The sequence below is a fragment of the Neovison vison genome, chromosome 13 (assembly GCF_020171115.1).
Source record: "Neovison vison isolate M4711 chromosome 13, ASM_NN_V1, whole genome shotgun sequence".
Lineage (NCBI taxonomy): Eukaryota > Metazoa > Chordata > Mammalia > Carnivora > Mustelidae > Neogale > Neogale vison.
The window spans coordinates 92,639,151-92,658,053 of NC_058103.1; the positions used below are offsets into that span (position 1 = coordinate 92,639,151).

Genomic DNA, 18,903 nt, shown 5'->3' on the forward strand with positions numbered 1-18,903 from the left:
TTATTGGAAAGAAGAATATTTGATCCACTGATTCATTAAATTAGCAAGGAATGAGTTAGCACTGAATAAACACCAAGTTTTACTTAAATTTCGCTCTTGTCCTCTAAGGTATGGGTCAAACCAGTCATCAATAAACTAGAATCAGTGCCCAATTCAATATTTAGTTATTTGAAATGAAAATTCTACAGCTTCCTGTCATAGGCACTGTAAGCAAAGACCAAACATTAAGGGAACGACAGTTAGATAGTGGGAGGAAGTAAATAATTCCTTAGTCTTTCTGGGATCAAGTCAGCAATTTCCAAGCAGTCCTTGGGGATAGAGAATAAATGGTTCAGCACAACTCTGCGTTCCCACTAGGGCCACTTCCCTAAGTGCCTTGATCTGCCTGACATCATATTGCAGGGATGTCCTGAGATGGATGGATACAAATACACGAATGGGAGTAAGCCAAACAAAAGAGTTTGCAGTGTGCATACGAAAAAATGGGTTTTTAAGGACTTCTTACAGAGAGTCAAAGTCTAAATACTCTTATCTTATTTCCTGCTTTTCAAACAAAACTAATATTTTTCTCCAAGCATAATGTTTTCCCAGGCAAATGCACTTGCATTTCTTAAAAATAGGAATTGAATTATATGGAAAATGGAGTTCCAGTCTTCCCTCCCCAGGATAAATGCAGTGCCTGCTGAGGGCTACCAGCTGCAAATGCTGTCTAAGTAAATATGGCAACAAAAGGGGAATATTTACTTTGGCACATGAGAAAACGAAGTAGCAGTCTCACACGACCGGTTCAGTAGAATCAAAGAGATATACCTGTAGGTTTTCAATTTCTTCTTTGTGTTCCCTCTTCAAGTGTAAAATAGCAGCTTGGTATTCTGTAAGATCACAAAAGAAGCCAGTTACAAAGAAGCACAAAATCATGCACACAATTCAAGTGAGCATCTCCAAGATGCCAGAGTCCCTGCTACAAGTAAACCAAGTCAATAAACGCCAGTTTGACATTAAACTGACAAGAGAGGTTGGAAATTGGGCCAAGAGAGGACAAGTAGCTCAGGATAGAAGGGAAATTTCCTTCCATTCGGCAAACCCTGACTTATGAGAGGCGCCAAATTAAGGAGAGGATAGGGTTAAAAAAAAAAAAAAAAAAAAAAGCACGGTGAGGGTTCCAGATAAAGACTGGGTCAGGTGTTTGTCTTTAAGGAGGAGTTGGAAGCACAAGCGGCACTGAGAACAAATACAAACGTGTTAAGAGCAGACACACAGGAAATCAAACTTTGTATGTGAGATCAGAGAACTCTATTTTTAACTGCTTAAAAAAAAAGAAAAAGAAAAATCTCCATTTCAATACTAGGCTAAGCAAGCACCCAGGGCTGATTTTAATCTTTAGATCACCTCAGAAAGTCAAGACCGTTTGTCATTTGGATAAGATAATCTAGGGTGAGGAGGTTGAAAGGAGGACAAAAATAAATTTCGGATCCAGTTTTAGCCTGAGTCTAATAATGTTTATTCCAACAAAAAGTCCCAAGTGTACACAAGAACTCCAGCCAACAACTAAAACTACCAGCCCGCTGGCTAAACATGAAGCGGCTCAGACGGCTTCATTTCCAGCAGGACGACTAAGTATGTGGGGTCACAGAACTATCCAGACTGGTGGACCACAAAGCAAAATGCTATGGAAAACATTTTTGTGGGATAAGTTGTTTTCTTAACAATGTGTTTGGGGTTGTGAGTATGAGCACTAAAGAAACAGATGTCATTTAAAAAATACATGAAAGGACAGACTATTTCTTCAAGTGGATATCAGAAATCAGGCATGAAAACTCAGATGTGGATTCAAAACTGGATGAAGGAAATCTTTGGTAAAGCCCCAACAGGACAGGAGTGTTGTTACTCTAAAGGGTCACACTGCTGCTCTTATGGGGAATGTGTTACAGTGAGCTGGTAATCTGACAGCAAGTTCTGTGAATTTTACATCCAAACCATATCTCGACTGGAACCACTTCTCACCACCCCCACACTCAGGAAACATCACTATGGTCCAAGCCACCGCAGTCTGCTCCTTGACCTCTGCAATAACCTAGAAAGGTCATCTGCCTTGACGCTTAACACCATCACCATACCCGTTTTTCTAACAGCAGTCTGAATTATCCAGTGAAGGCATAAACCAGAGTATGTCTCAGCCTGAGCTTTCCAATGCACTTAGGGTGAAATCCCAACACTTGCTGCAGCCCAAATTATCCTTCACAACCTGGCTCCTACATGCCTCTCTCTGTCTTTGCCTCTGGCACTCTGGCTTCCCTGCTATTCCTTGAACTTGTCAAGTCTTTTTCTACCTCAAAGTCTTTACTAATATTGGAGACAATGATATGGATTGTATTTACTGAGCATTTATTACATAACAGGCATTATTTAAGTACTTCATATGTATTGACTCATTTTTCCTCCCCTAATAACCCTATCATGTAGGTACATTACCCCCTTAATGATGAAGATGTTGATGCATAAAGAAGCTAAGCAACTTTCTTATTTAAGAAAGACGAATAAATTGCAGAGCTAGAAAACATACGTAATTCAAGAGTGAAGGCATAAACAAATTGTGGTATATCTATAGAATGGAATACTACTCAGCAATACTAAGGAATTCTTATAGATACATATGTGAACATAAATCAATCTCAAAGACAAACAGTGAAAAAGTCTCAGAAGTCTAACTATTGTTTAATTCCATTTATATGACATTCAGAAAAAGACAAAACTATAGGGATAAAAACAGATCAGAGTAGCAGGGGCCAGAGGTTGGGGGGGTGTGCTAGTATTTGACTACAAAGCGGCAGCACACAGGAATTTTGGGGTGATGTAATCTTTCTCTATCCTGATAACTGTGGTAGTTCATGAATTCACACACAAGTTAAAATTCATGGAACTGTGCACCAAAAAGAAAAGGTTAATTTTACAGTAAGTTAATTTTTTAAAAAATCTACATAAAATATTTTACTTTTAAATGTTTTCCACAGGAAATTCAGCCTAACTCAAGAACACCTGTTACTATTTCTTTTTTTTTTTTTTTAAAGATTTTATTTATTTATTTGGCAGAGAGAGATCATAAGCAGGCAGAGAGAGAGAGAGAAGGAAGCAGGCTCCCGGCTGAGCAGAGAGCCCGATGCGGGGCTCGATTCCAGGACCCCGGGATCATGACCCGAGCCGAAGGCAGCGGCTTAACCCACTGAGCCACCCAGGTGCCCCGGTTACTACTATTTCTATTCATTATTTTCCTAAGGGTACTAGTGGATGCAATAGGATAAGAAAAAACATGGGTGTATACACACAATTATATATAAGAATAAAGGAAAAAATTAAGCTATTATTCACTAAGAACATGTATTTAGAAAAATCCAAAAGACTGACTGCAAATAACATATTCAAATTAACATGTGTTAGTAAAGTTGCTGGATATAAAATCAGTATATAAAAATCATGATACTAGCAACAGTTTCAAAAAGAAAACTTAACATTCACAGTACCCCCAAAACATAAAATACTTAGAAAAACCTTGTAAAATTTTAAGACCTCATGAGAAAAACAGAAACTTTATTTGAAATGTATTACCAAGAAAGAGACAAAGAGAGTAAGCCATGTTTTTGATAGGACTCAATATTGTAAAGATGTTAATTTTCCCAAGTTGATCTATTGATTCAGTGCATTCCTGTTAAACATTTTTAAGGGTTTAGGGGGTTCTTTTGAATAAGGAGTTCATTCCAAAATATATATTGAAGCACAAATGTGCAAAAAGCCATTAAGAGCCAAGAAACATGAAAACATAAAGATAAACTTGCCTTACCATTTAATAAGAATTAATTTTCATTGTCACAACATAATTAAAATAGCAGAGTGCTGAAAGAGGGATAACAGATAATAGAATAAAGTGTCCAGAAAGACATGGTGAATTCATGGTCACTTTAGAGGACAGAAGTATCATGGAAGATCTTTGTTTATACCAAGAATGGTTTTTCTAATAATTACTGATTGGGAAATGTGGATATGTATATGGAAAAATGAAAACTGGATCCGAACTTTATACCAGACAATAACCTATTTTAAGTTGATTAAAAGCTAAATTGAAAAAGCAAAACTACAAATGCTTAATATGACAATACAGCATAATATATATTTTTTTATTTTCAGCGTAACAGAATTCATTGTTTTTGTACCACACCCAGTGCTTCATGCAATACGTGCCCTCCTTAATACCTGTCACCTGGCTCCCCCAACCTCCCACCCCCCGCCCCTCCAACACCCTCAGGTTGTTTTTCAGAGTCCACAGTCTCTCATGGTTCACCTCCCCTTCCAAGTCCCCTCAACTCCCTTCTCCTCTCCAGCTCCCTATGTCCTCCATGTTATTTGTTATGCTCCACTAATAAGTGAAACCATATAATACTTGACTCTCTCTGTTTGACTTATTTCACTCAGCATAATCTCTTCCAGTCCCGTCCATGTTGCTACAGAAGTTGGGTATTCATCCTTTCTGATGGAGGCAGAATACTCCATAGTGTATATGGACCACATCATCCTTAACTATTCAGCCACTGAAGGACATCTTGGTTCTTTCCACAGTTTGGCGACTGTGGCCATTCCTGCTATAAACATTGGGGTACAGATGGCCTTTCTTTTCACTATATCTGTATCTTTGGGGTAAATACTCAGTAGTGCAATTGCAGGGTCATAGGGAAGTCTATTTTTAATTTCTTGAGGAATCTCCACACTGTTCTCCAAAGTGGCTGCATCAACTTGCATTCCCCACCAACAGTGGAAGAGGGTTCCCCTTTCTCCACATCTTCTCCAGCACACATTGTTTCCTTTCTTGCTAATTTTGGCCATTCTAACTGGTGTAAGGTGGTATCTCAATGTGGTTTTAATTTGAATCTCCCTGATGGCTAGTGATGATGAACATTTTTTCATGTGTCTGATAGTCATTTGTATGTCTTGATTGGAGAAGTGTCTGTTTATATCTTCTGCCCATTTTTTGATATGATTATCTGTTTTGGGTTTGTGTTGAGTTTGAGAAGTTCTTTACAGATCCTCGATATCAACCTTTGTCTGTACTAACATTTGCAAATATCTTCTCCCATTCCGTGGGTTGCCTATTTGTTTTGTTGACTGTTTCCTTTGCTGTGCAGAAGCTTTTGATCTTGATGAAGTCCCAAAAGTTCATTTTCGCTTTTGTTTCCTTTGCCTTTGGAGACATATCTTGAAAGAAGGTGCTGTGGCTGATATCGAAGAGGTTACTGCCTATGTTCTCCTCTAAGATTCTGATGGATTCCTGTCTCACATTGAGGTCTTTTATACATTTCGAGTTTATCTTTGTATATGGTATAATAGAATGGTCGAGTTTCATTCTTCTACATATAGCTGTCCAATTTTCCCAGCACCATTTATTGAAGAGACTATCTTTTTTCCATTGTACATTTTTTCCTGTTTTGTCGAAGATTATTTGACTATAGAGTTGAGGGTCCATATCTGGGCTCTCTACTCTGTTCCACTGGTCTATGTGTCTGTTTTTATGCCAGTACCATGCTGTCTTGGTGATCCCAGCTTTGTAGTAAAGCTTGAAATCAGGTAACGTGATGCTGCCAGTTTTATTTTTGTTTTTCAACATTTCCTTAGTGATTCGGGGTCTCTTCTGATTCCATACAAATTTTTGGATTATTTGCTCCAGCTCTTTGAAAAATACTGGTGGAATTTTGATTATAATGGCATTGGAAGTATAGATACAGCATAATGTTGTTAGAATTTCAGCTTAAGAAAAAAATTTAAGTGTCAAAAAGCATTACACATAAAGGAAAGAAAACTGATAAATTTGACTACATTAAAATAAAGAGCTTCTTTTCATCACAATATGCCATAAAAAGAGGGAAAAGACAAGGCCACAGATTGGGAAAATACACTTAAATAATCAAAGATCATGTGTGTGTGTCTGGGCGTGTGCACACACGTGTATTTCCTACAAAACTGCAGAAAATGAAAAATGGGTAAAAAAAGGACAATAGGCACTCTAAAAAGGCAACATGCAAGTAATTATATTCAAAGGTGCTCATTCTCATCAGTAATCAGGAGTACTGAAAGTCTGACAAAACCGAGTGCTGATGAAGCTGCAGAGAAGTGGTGTGCTCAAAAAACTGTGGCAGGAGTACAAACTGGTACAATCACTCTGAAAAGTGTTCGGCATTTTTCTAATAAAGTTGAAGCTACTCATACCTCCCTATGCAGCAATCCTTATCCTGGCTCTGCACAAGTGAAAAAAAAACAACAAAAGGAAAGCAAATAATAGTCACAAAAGTCAGGATAATGGTGGGATCCAGGAGAAGACAAAGTGAGTTGGGTTATGACTGAGCAAGGTGACATCGTATGAGTGTTCAATGAAAAATTATTCTTTAACTTCTATGTGTCTTATGTCATTTTATTTCTGTATACCTAACATTAAAATGTAAGAAAAAAAGAATTATCAAAAATCAATTCCGGGGTGCCTGGGTGGCTCAGTGGGTTAAAGCCTCTGCCTTCAGCTCGGGTCATGATCCCAGGGTCCTAGGATCAAACCCCACGTCGGGCTCTTTGCTCAGTGGGGAGCCTGCTTCCTCCTCTCTCTCTCTGCCTACTTGTGATCTCTGTCAGTCAAATAAATAAACAAATCTTAAAAAAAAATCAATTCCACACCTTTACAAAGCAGGCAAATTATAGCTAAACCAACCTTCTTACAAAACGGATGATCCTTGGAAATAACACCTACATTCTAAATAGAAATTACACATAGGGAAAAAAAAAGAAATTACACATAGGCTGTATTTTGAGATGATTCATTTTGTGTAAATTGTACCTGTAAGGGTGTGACAGATAGAGTTATGACTAATTTACAGATTGATGAAGGGAGACCATGGGAAAGCTAACACCCAGCAAATCATGATTCATCTCTTCAAATATTTTTGCCCATGGTCCCAGTGTAACAAAGACACATCCCCATTACTGAGAAGGATGACAAGATGGAATCTGCAGGCAATGTGTAGAAGGGAGAAGTTAATGCCTTCACTGGTGGAAGGTCACAAGAGAATGCTAAGAAATATTAAGGTTACAGAACAGGGGGTCTAAGCTAGGTTGGTGGTTTCCAAGTTGTCTTGTTACTGGCAGTCCCCTCCTTCCATGTGTTCTAAGTTTGCAAATGCAAGAGGAGAGCCCTGTCTCATGGACAGGGGTCTCAATTCAAGACCAAGGATGCTTTTGTTTGTTAAAAAGAGAATTTCACCCTGGTATTCAGGAGCTCTGGGAATAATGTGTGAAAAGGAGAAATCAAGACTTTGAGTATCAGGGCTTGAAAAGGGCAGACCAATTTGAAGCTACATCAGCCCCAGTGGAAATTAACAAATAAATTCAATTAGTCTAGCCCCCAGAAAAGAAACTTAAGAATATATCTTTAGAAAATTACATATTGGGGGATTCCTGGGTGGCTCAGTCGGTTAAGCAGCTGCCTTCGGTTATAGGTCATGATCCCAGAGTTCTGGGATCATGTCCCATATTGGGCTCCTTGTTTGCGGGGAGGTTGCTTCTCCCTCTGCCTCTGCATGCCCCTCTGCCTGTCTGTGCTCTCTCTCTCCCTGACAAAGAAAATTATATATTGGGGCACCTGGGTGTCTCAGCCAGTTAAGTCCCTGTCTTTTGCTCAGGTCATGACCCCAGGGTCTTAGGATCAAGCCCCTGCATTGAGCCCCTGCTCAGCAGGGAGTCTGCTTCTCCCTCTCTCTGCCTGTCACTTTGCCTGCTCTTTCTCTTTCTCTCTCTCTCCAATAAATAAGTAAAATCTTTAAAAAAAAAAAAAAAAAAGAAAGAAAGAGAGAAAAGAAAAGAACATATTCTATGAAAAGACAAGATAAAAAAACAATCCTGACTGGCAAGATTCAACATTTTGGGAGAAATATGTAAGAACTTCCCTCCCTAAAAATAAAACTCTTTCTAGTAAAGTACTTAATCTAATTGGTACATACCCTTTTTGTAGTACAAATCTTCCCTTTTTTCCTATCAGCTCACAACAACAAAACAGCCTTTCTGCCAGGTATCATTGGAGCCTTGTATCTTCTGATTGAAGCATTGAAGTTGATCTCACTAACGGAAAGGCATGTAGTACCAGAGCCACAGTTCATACTGACTCGGTTTCTCTTAATTATACATGGAGTGCTATGTCTCAGGAACTGTTCTAAGCACGTTACAGAGATTAACATGTGCCCTCCTCACATCACATCCACAAGGTGCATGTGGTATCACCCCAAGGTCCACTTTACAGGTAAGGAAACCAAGGTACACAGGCTGAACAACTTTCCCCAGAACACAGGCTGGTTAAGCGCCAACAAATTCACTCAGGCCTAAAGAGCTTGTGATTTTTACCCTGTTGAGTTCGTCACTTGTTTGCTGCTGCTGTTCTTATGCTTGGGTAAGTTTCGGGTATAACTGGAACTCCAAGTTCCTAGGCACTTAAAAGTTGCTGGCTTCACCCAATCACTAGAATCGCTAGTAAACTCGGTACCTCTTTTCTATAACGCCTTAAAGGGGTCCGGGGTATTATTAATCCCAGGGAGATTCCACGAGCCTGGGATTAACATGAAGAGGATGAGTGACAATGGCTGGTCCCATCAAGTTCTGTGACTATGATTCATCTATTTTCTCTATGCGGACTTCAGAACAAAGTCAGCAGTTTGTGGTTGTATCTGGTTTTCATTTATACTGTCTCACACACATATCCAAGCCCCTCCCCTACACACACACACACACACACACACACACCAGCAGATATGGATTATGCACACAGTTGGGGAATTAGAGAATTCCTGATTTCCCTAACGGATGAAAACCATGGCTCTCTTCTAGCATGTGGATTCTAATTTGTACTGCCTATGTCCTTAATTGGCTTACCCATTTCTTCACATTGCTTCACACAGGTTTAGCTCATACCTTCAATCTTAAAGGCAAGGGATCCTTCCTCTGAATTAAACTTGGGAGAACGCCCAGTCAGTATTTCCAAAGCTTTGCAGGCACACCAGTGAGGTCTTTTTGTTGTTGTTGTTATGGCTTTTTTTTTTTTTTTTTTTTTGGTTATAGACAGCTGGACTTTATTTTAACAGTTGAATATTTATTTTAATGTATATTAGGAAAAAAAATCAAACTAGCACATAAAACCCATGACCTCATGAGTATCACTGTTATAAGATAGGGTTGGTCAAAGTTTAGTCCCTGAAACTAAAGAACACCTGGAACTTCTTAGAAATGCTAATTCTCAGGGTCACTCCAGACTTAAGAAGAAACTTGGAGGATGCTTTAATAAGGCTCCCAAGTGATTATGACACACTCTAAAGTTTGAGAACCAGTGCTTTTGAAGATAAGGTCAATTTATTCATGCAAAAAGCCCTATACAACCCAAAAAATTTTAAAAAATTTTAAATAGTAAGAATGTATAAATATATGCTCCAGATCATGGAGCTGGTACATAAGCGATGTCATTTGGGAAAACACACTCGTTACTGACAGATGAATATACATTCAAACAAAGTTACAAATGCAGAAAATGTCTCCCACTAATATCTAACATTAATGAAATGGTGCTGGTCATAGAAGGCAAAAATTTACTTCAATGCCTAAGAATAAAATCAAATTTGGGCTCTCATATATGTTTTTTTAAGATTTATTTTATTTCTTCCAGAGAGAAAAAGAGATAGCACACAAGTGGTAGGAGGGGCAGAGGGACAGGGAAATTCTCTCAGGCTCCACACTGAGCACAGAGTCTGATGTGGGGCTTGATCTCATGACCCTGAGATCAGAATCTGAGCGGAAATCAAGAGTCGGACGCTTACCCGACTGAGCCACCCAGGTGCTCCTGAGCTCTTATACTTAGCATGATTATGAGGGCAAAGTGTACAGGCTGCTCTTGGTACCCAGTAGGTCCTCTAGATCAGATTCCTCACCAAGTACCTATAAACAATGTAGTTTGGGGAAGGGAGGCTGCTTTGATATCGATTAAAAAATGAGGAAGATTCAAAGTCAGTGAAGTCCAGAGAAAAAGTGGGGTATGATCAAAGTCAACAGCTGCCAGCATGTCCATCACCAGCAATGTCAATACAATACCTCCTTATCGGTGGGCCTTCAACAATCACCATACAAGTGCAGGAGCCCAACTATTTCTTCTGATGTGTGACTGCTGCTAACACCTCTCCCTCGTCCCCTCTATCCCTCATCTGGACAATTTAAATACAAAGCCTTTGACACTAAGTAGGACATTGGAACCCCATGAGCCACTGCCCGCAAGCAGGGACCCTCAGCCCAACCTTATCCCATTAACACCATCAAACCCCAAGTCAGTCTCCTTCCTCTCCTCTTTCAAGGCATTTTCCAGGCAGCTTCAGAGACCTATCCTGCTCTCCCCAGAAGTCTCATTATTTTAGTAAATAAACCTTCTCATACCCTCTTTTGTGTGTGGTGTATCTATGTAGTCATTAATCTTAGTGTCTGAATCTAATTTGGATAGAAACCCATCCTGTCTCTTCAAAAGAGATGCTTGTGTGTCTCAGTCGGTTATGCATCTGCCTTTGGTTCAGGTCATGATCTCACGGTCCTGGGTTTGAGCCCCATGTCAGACTCCGTGCTCCGTGAGGAGTCTGCTTCTGCTTTTGTCCCTCCCTTCCACTTGTGTCCTCTCTCTCTCAAATAAGTAATTAAGTAAAATCTTTAAGCAAAACAAAAAGGATGAGGCCATATAGAAGTTATGTGAATATCAGTGAACATATAGCTATTATTTTGTTCTACAGGTGTATAAAAAGGAAAGGACTGGTTTCCATTATCAGAAAAAATACACGATTAGAAATCCCATGAGTTTAGGACTTTATCTTTCAGTCTCTCTCCTTGGTTAAAAATATTTAGGATTTTCTCAGGCAGAAATATAAAAATGCCAATATTAAAAGATGGGGAAAATATTCCAACTCTCTAAGCCTACCAGTTTCTCGCTAAACTTGGTAGCTCTTTCATTCATGTGTTTACTATCTTCACAAGGCAGGCTACACACTAGGCAGTGGGTATGAGAAAATGAACAGCACGCATTTCCACCCTGAAGGGCTTCTCAAGGTGCACCTCTTTGAAATGCCTTAGAAGCTTCCTGCACTTACACTTAAGTATTAACACATTACACTTTTGTTTTCTTAAAAAAATATTTGATGTCCTTCAATTATTTTGTATGGGGGCGCCTGGGTGGCTCGGGTCATGGTCCCAGGGTCTTGGGATCAAGCCCCGCATGGGGCTCTCTGCTCAGCGGGGAGCCTGCTTACTCCTCTCTCTCTGCCTGCCTCTCTGCCTCCTTGTGATCTCTGTCTGTCAAATAAATAAATAAAATATTTTAAATAAATAAACAAATAAATAATTTTGTATGGAGCTGTCAAAGGCTGGATGGAACACTGCTCAGCAAATATTCATTCACTTCCACCCCCTCCCCTTCTGCTTGGGGTACACAAGTACCTCCTAGGACTTTTGGTTTTGGCTGGTGCAATGCAAACAGACATGACATAAAGGATTTAAATTTGCTTGTGCTCAGTTTAGCTTGCCTCCTTCACTCCTGCTCCTTCACAGAAGAAGAATGTATCGTAGGCAGTCACTGGTCAGTCACACTGGGTCCCCCAGGGCAGACCTACACCCTAGCCATGGTCAGCAGCCAAGTCCAGTCTGTGCACACTGTGAGAGAGCCCAGCCGGCATCAGCTGAACCACAAATGACCTTGGTGACTACGCAAATAAATGCTTGTTATTGAAAACTACTAGATTTGAAGTATGGTCTGTTACATGGCATTACTGTAGTAACAGCCGATAAATATGCTAAGTTTCCAGCCAAGCCTACTAGTGGAGATTCATATCATTTTAGAGGTTTTAAATAACAGAGATGGAGTCTCTCTCACCAATAGAGACAGAAAAGGGCTTAGGGAAGAGGACAAATTGAAGGAGGGGGGACGGAGATGATCAAGGTATGTATCCCCTTCAATATTCAGCAATTGAGTTTTTATGTCCTGAGGTAATGGTATAAAATAGGTACAAAGGTCAGCGAATTCATGGCTATGTGTCTTTGACTTTACCCCGATGACCAAGGTAAATATTCAGGGCCAGGCTCTATGTGACAAACAGCCTACCACGGGGACAACATCCATTCAATCAAATTCTAGCTGCCGGTGCTAGATAACTAGACTTTTCATGGTTACCCTTATTTTCCATCCTGTTAAAGGGGAAATGCTAAACAGTTTAGAACTCCAGGAACATAAGCTCCCTAAGACATATGTTTCCCTTTCCATCCGTGTAGCCTATAAAAGCCAAGAAACATATCTTCCTCAGAGGCATGCACTTGTCAGAATAAAATTTAGGTTATGGCTCAAAGTACTCGATGACTGCCATTAGGTGGCAGTCACGATACTTCATATTTAAACTTGAAACTTGGCTACCAGTGACACAGTAACACCTGAAGGGTTCCAGAGGGATGGGGAGGTGGGGAGAGAGGAGGGTGGACCAGACTTATGAAATGAACACTTTTCTTTACTATGAAAGATGGACTAGTGTGGATGTGGTAACGATAAGAGACAAATTGGAACAACTAAGGGATATTTCCAACTTCGTTTCGAAAAAGTTAAGTGACCCAATAGGCCTCCAGTTGTTACAGGTTCACATTTTTTACTCCCTTCTAAACCTGCTTAATAATAAAATCTAAAATATAAAGTAAGAAAGTTAGAAGTCACCAGCAAGAAGCAAAAGAGAATAACATTCTGCAGAAACAGAAATGGGACAGAAGAGCCAAGCAGTGCTTTGGACCCAAAGCTCTGGGCCAGCTGTGCCCCAGTTCCAGCCTGGAGTTAAGTTTCTGCCAAGGAACCAGGGTTGGGGGGCGGTGGTGCTGAAAGGGCCCCCTGTGGGGCAGAAAACCAGGGCTAGTCTTGCTGCTATGAAAAAAGGAAAAAGGAGAGGGGCGTCTAGGTGGCAATGGTGGTTACATGTCTTACTCTTGGTTTCTGCTTGGATGCTGATCTCAGGGTGCTGAGTTGGAGTCCCACCTCGGGCTCCCGGCTCAGCATGGTGTCTGCTTGGGATTCTCTCTTTCCTTCTCCCTCTGGCCATCCTCACTATGCTCGGGCCCTCTCTCAAGTAAATAAATCTTTAAGGAAAAAAAGAAAGGAAAGGAAAAAGAAAGGAAAAAAGAGGGGAGGGGTTCCCAGATACAGGGAATAAGTAAGAAGTTGCTGCCTACTGCTGTCTGGGGACCTGAACTAGAGGATACAGATAGGGATTAAGACCGAACTCCAAACCCTGCCCACTCCCGTCCCCAGTGAAGAGATATGCAACATCCATATCACCCCTTGGACACAGAACCCCAAATACCATTGGTAAGTAAGCCCAGCTTCCGATCTTAGGACTTGCAAGGACCAGGTGAGACTGACTGCAAAATAGACAAGTGTAAAGGGAGAGGGAAGACTTTTCTTCTTCTTCTTCTTCTTCTTCTTCTTTTTTTTTCTTTTAAAACAAGATCAAGACCCTTCAAACCAAGCCGCCAGTACATGTGAAGAAGGTTAAATGTCATCATAGGCAACAAGACCAAATTTTGGCATGTGATATCACACAAAACAAATTTTAAATATTAAGCATCTTACAAGTATCTATCTAATCATGTTGAGAATCTTCACCAAGATAAATAATGACTATTATGAACAGTGACAGCCATGGCACACTATTAAAAAAAAAGAATATAAATAACTAAAGAATTTATAAATATTATACATGTAAAGTATACTCATTGAGATTAAAAGTTTTAAAAGCTGGATAAACTGGCATAGTGGAGGAAATAATTTGTGAATAAAAGATAACACTGAATAACTAAAAATGCAGCATGGAACAAGACAAGGATGATTAAAAAAGTCATAATTGAGGAATTCTGGCATTGGTACAGAGACAACAAAATAGACCATATAAAATAGGAAATAAAGCCTATAAATAGAGCCACTCACATATGGAAACTGGATGTGTGATTGGAGGGCACACTGAAACTTGTGGGGAAAGGATAGATTACTTCTAAATTAAAATATAAGAAGTGTTCATACTTCATACACAACAATCAGTTCCGGTGGATTAAAAATCTAAATGTGAAAAGCATAAGAGAAAAAAACCTTGGAAGAAACTTAGAGTATCTTTATGAAATTGGGATTCAGAAAAAAAATTTCTTTAGAAGAGGAAAACATATTATAAAAATTTGGTTGTATTAAAGTCAATAGAAAGCAATAAGCTATATATATAAATAAGACATTTACAAAGCATATGACTGATAAAAGATTGGAATCCAGGACAAACAAGTGCCAGACAGAAATAAGAAGATATGCAACCAATTAAAAAAAAAAAAGGAAATGGACAGTAAATTCATGGAAAAGGAGCTCCAATGACTCATTCATTATTTGCTAATAAACAAGGATAAACTCACTTGTCTTCCAAACAATGCAAATTAAAACTACAGTGGGAGACTATGTCACACACATCAGATTTGGAATTGTTAAAAAGTCTGCAAATACTAACTCCTGGTGAGAATGAAGAATGAGAATTCCACACATTGTTGATGGGCATATTAATTGCCACAGTCACTCTAAAGATCATTTTGTCAATATTAAATTTACAGGTATACATCAATAAAACCAAAAATTCTACCACGAGTTCACCCCTGGCGAAGCATTCACATATGAACACAAGCGTTAAAAAGAACATTTACAAAAGCATTGTTCCTAAACCACGAAAAACGGGAAAAATTAAATTTCTATAAACAATACAGATGAGCAAATATTGAGTGGTTTATTCAAAGTGATACTGTGTAGACATTAAGATGAATGAACTAGAGCTATCCATACTGACACAGGTTATCTAACAAACAATTCTGAGAGAAAAAGTTACCAAAAAATACACATGGTAGGATGCCATTTTTATAGACACCTAACCATTTTATATTTTATGTATTGTCTGGGGATTTTATACAAGTACACAGGGTTAATAAACAATTTCACCTAAGGGGATGGTAAAGGGCATACAAAATGCTTCAAATGCATTTGTAATGTTTTATCTCTTAAGCTACATAGTGGGTATAATAATGGCCTTGAAAAGGGAAGCCTGGGTGACTGAGTCTGCTAAGCATCTGCCTTTGGGTCAGGTCATGATCCCAGGGTCCTGGGACAGATTTCCATTGGGCTCCCTGCACCCCCCTCTCCTCCCTGCTCATGCCCTCTGTTGCTCTCTCTGTCTCTCTCTCAAATAAATCAATAAAATCTTTAAAAAATAGTCATGACCTTGAATGCAACTAACATTAAAATATATAAAATATATAAAGCAAAACCTTAAAAAATATAAAGTAAAAACTGACAGAACTAAGTAAAATAGGAGATAAGTAATACCCCTCTATCACAAATTGATAAATAAAACAAATAAAAACACAAACTGATACCATTAAAAGCCCTGATTATATATAATGCAGAGCCCAACAAATCAATGATATGCATCCTTTTTAGGCAGATATATTTGCAAAAATTGATGATTCATACTGAAAATGTCTTTAAAAATTTCTAAGTAATGCTATCATACAGACCATGTTTCCTTTCTATAATGCAATTAAAAACAAAAAAGGATACACTAAAAATAAACTCAAAAATTAGCAAAGCTAGTTCAGTAATTTGTGAAAATAAATCATGCAACTACGCAAAGTCTATTCTAAGGTTGCAAAAGTTATATATCTGAAAATTTATCAGTAATATCTACCACAATATACTAAAAGGAGAAAAACCATATCTCAAAATCTCAAAATAATACAGAATGACACAGTAACATATCTTAATAAAGCTCAACATTAATTCTTTATTTTAAAAGGAAAAAAACAACAACTCTTCATTAATTTAGAATATAAGGGAATCAAATTCATGATATCTATCAAGAATTTTTGGCAAACTTCAAATATAATAATGAAAACTTCCAGAAGCAAGATTAAGAAGGCCCATTGTAACCGTTATTTCCCTACATTATGCTAGAGGTCGGGGACAAGGAAGAAAGAAATGGGATGTAAGAATTAGAAGGGAAGAGACAAAACTGGTATAATTTACAATAATTGTCAAAATTTACTACACATTGCCTGGGAACACACAAATATACCAAATTGTGAACAGCATCTCCTATAGTTCTGTATTGTAATGGCCCCCATACCAACACTGGGAAAGTAGCTATCTCTAGGAGGATAAGGCAGTAAACTGGATTAAGGAGGACTATAAAAGGGGCCTCAACACTTGTGGTTTTTGTTGTTGGTTTTTTTTACATTATTTTTTTTCAGTGTTCCAAGATTCATTGTTTATGCACCACACCCAGTGCTCCAAGCAAGACGTGCCCTCCACAATACCCACCACCAGGCTCACCCATCTCCCCACTCCCGTCTTCTCCAAAACCCTCAGAGTCCACAGTGTCTCATGCTTCCTCTCTCACTCCAATTTACCCCAACTCACTTTTCCTTTCCTTCTCCTAATGTCTTCCATGTTATTCCTCATGCTCCACAAGTAAGTGAAACCTAACTGACTTTCTCTGCTTGACTTATTTCACTCAGTATAATCTCCTCCAGTCCTGTCCATGTTGATGCAAAAGGTGGGTATTCATCCTTTGTGATGGCTGAGAATTACTCCATAGTGTATATGGACCATCTTCTTTATCCATTCATTTGTCGAAGGGCATCTTGGCTCTTTCCACAGTTTGGCAATTGTGGCCATTGTTGCTTGAACACTGGGGTACAAATGGCCCTTCTTTTCACTACATCTGTATCTTTGGGGTAAATAACCAGGAGTGCAATTGCAGGGTCATGGGGCAGCTCTATTTTTAATTTCTTGAGGAATCTCCACACTGTTCTCCAAAGCGGCTGCACCAATTTGCATTCCCACCAACAATGGAGGAGGGTTCCCCTTTCTCCACATCCTCTCCAACACTTGTTGTTTACTATCTTGTTAATTTTGGCCATTCTAACTGGTGTAAGGTGGTATCTCAATGTGGTTTTGATTTGAATTTCCCTGATAACTAATGATGATGAACATTTTTTCATGTGTCTGTTAGCCATTTGTATGTCTTCTTTGAAGAAGTGTCTGTTCATGTCTTCTGCCCATTTTTTGACATAATTATCTGTTTTTTGGGTTCTACACTGGCTTTTAAAAGTTTGAAGAAATTATGGCAAAAATTTTAGATACATGTTTAGATGGTATACAAATATATACTTTTTTGCATTTTTCTATTAGTTTGAATGATTCAGGGTTCAGGATTGTCTTCTATAAATGATAGTGGCTATCTCCAAAATTTCACAGTATAGTCTATGTGCACATAAGGCTAGTTTAAGCTTTATAGTCAGGAAGAAATATTGCCTCCCCTAAAGAACTGAATATACAAAGAACTAGTAAAAGGAAACACACACACACACACACACACACACACACTTCCTTTCTTTCTCTCTCTCTCTCTCTCTCTCTCTCTCTCTGTCTCTCTTTCTCCCTCTCCAGGTGGCACATATAAGCATTTGTTGACTTGATGGAAAACTTTGGGAGAAGTTCCAGCTTGTGTCTCCACTCAACTGACAGAGCCCTTTATTTAAAGCCAACAAAACGAACCTCAAAAGAGGGAGGTGAAGGTCAGTCTCTGGAGAGGCAGGTGAAAGCCAGCCAGCTTTAACTTGATTGAGAGTGGAATTTTCTAGTAAACCAGGCCAGACAAGTACCCAGGGGGCCAGGCTACCTGCCCAGGTTTCTAAGGGAGACCGGGCACTTGCGTCTCCCAAATGGTGGAAAAGTACTCAAATACATCACATTGCACCTGCCACAGGGCTTACTGCCTGGAAGGGTCTTAACTCACATCTCTTCTACCATTCAGAATTTGAGCACTGATGTGTGTGTGTGGGGGGGTGTTCTTTTCAAAGCCTACATCTCTCAGTCCTAACACCAAATATGGAAAAACCTATCAGACATACAGGAGAACAGCAGAGTAAGAGTTTGGGTTGGACAGCTCAGTCGCAGCTTCTCTGCAGGAATATGGTGACAGGCAAGGTCACATCAAGGAGACCCAGCCCAGGAAAACTAGAGAGTGCTCTGGTCCTCCATCCAGCCCCACCTCCATGGAGTTGCTAAATTTAGAAATTAAAAATACAGGATACTCAGATGTGAACTTCAGATAAACAACAGATAGCTTTTCTAAGGGTCTCATGTAACATTTAAGACCTATTTATACTAAGTAATTATTCACTGTTTTTCTGAAGTTCATATTTAGCTGGACAACCTATATTTTACCTGGAGACCCTACTTGAGGATTTCTAAGCACTCTTAATGGGAACTGTTTTCAAAAGGCCAGGAATATTTAACTATTGGGAGAATGTGTGTGCGCACGAGTGGAAACCAGCAAGCCAGACTTGTCAACAGCCAGAAACACTGGTTCTAGAAATTTCTGTTTAGTGTGTCTTTATTTAAAGATCTTCTGGGTATTGTTTTAGTTTCGCAATGTTAGTTTTAGTTTTGTTTTCCCCCAAGTAATCTTATCTTTTCAGATAATTTTTCACCAAAAGTTTGATGAAGTCAATTATCATGTTTCCAAAGAACAGAAGAACAAAAAAATAACATACTAATTAAAACACAGACAAGATATATACACAGAAATACACACATCAGTCACTTTCTCTTCTTCCAGAGACTTCAGAATACCCCTGACAACAGCCATATGAAGAGAAGCCGACACTGATTTACAGGCAAGATATAGTCACTACTCAGAGGTTGTAACAAACCTTGGAAAATCAGTCACGTGTAGCTGACTGCCTCTGATC

General features: G+C 39.1%; 1 protein-coding gene across 3 annotated transcripts in view; it reads right to left on the minus strand.

Annotated features, from left to right (window-relative positions):
• The window catches only part of FMN1 (formin 1), a 415,126-nt gene that overhangs the window by 231,764 nt on the left and 164,459 nt on the right, over window positions 1-18,903 (minus strand). For all 3 annotated transcript variants that reach the window (XM_044231844.1, XM_044231846.1, XM_044231845.1), the window contains one exon: window positions 811-872. In XM_044231844.1, the coding sequence (XP_044087779.1) occupies window positions 811-872 (62 nt within the window). The remainder of the gene's footprint in view (window positions 1-810; window positions 873-18,903) is intronic.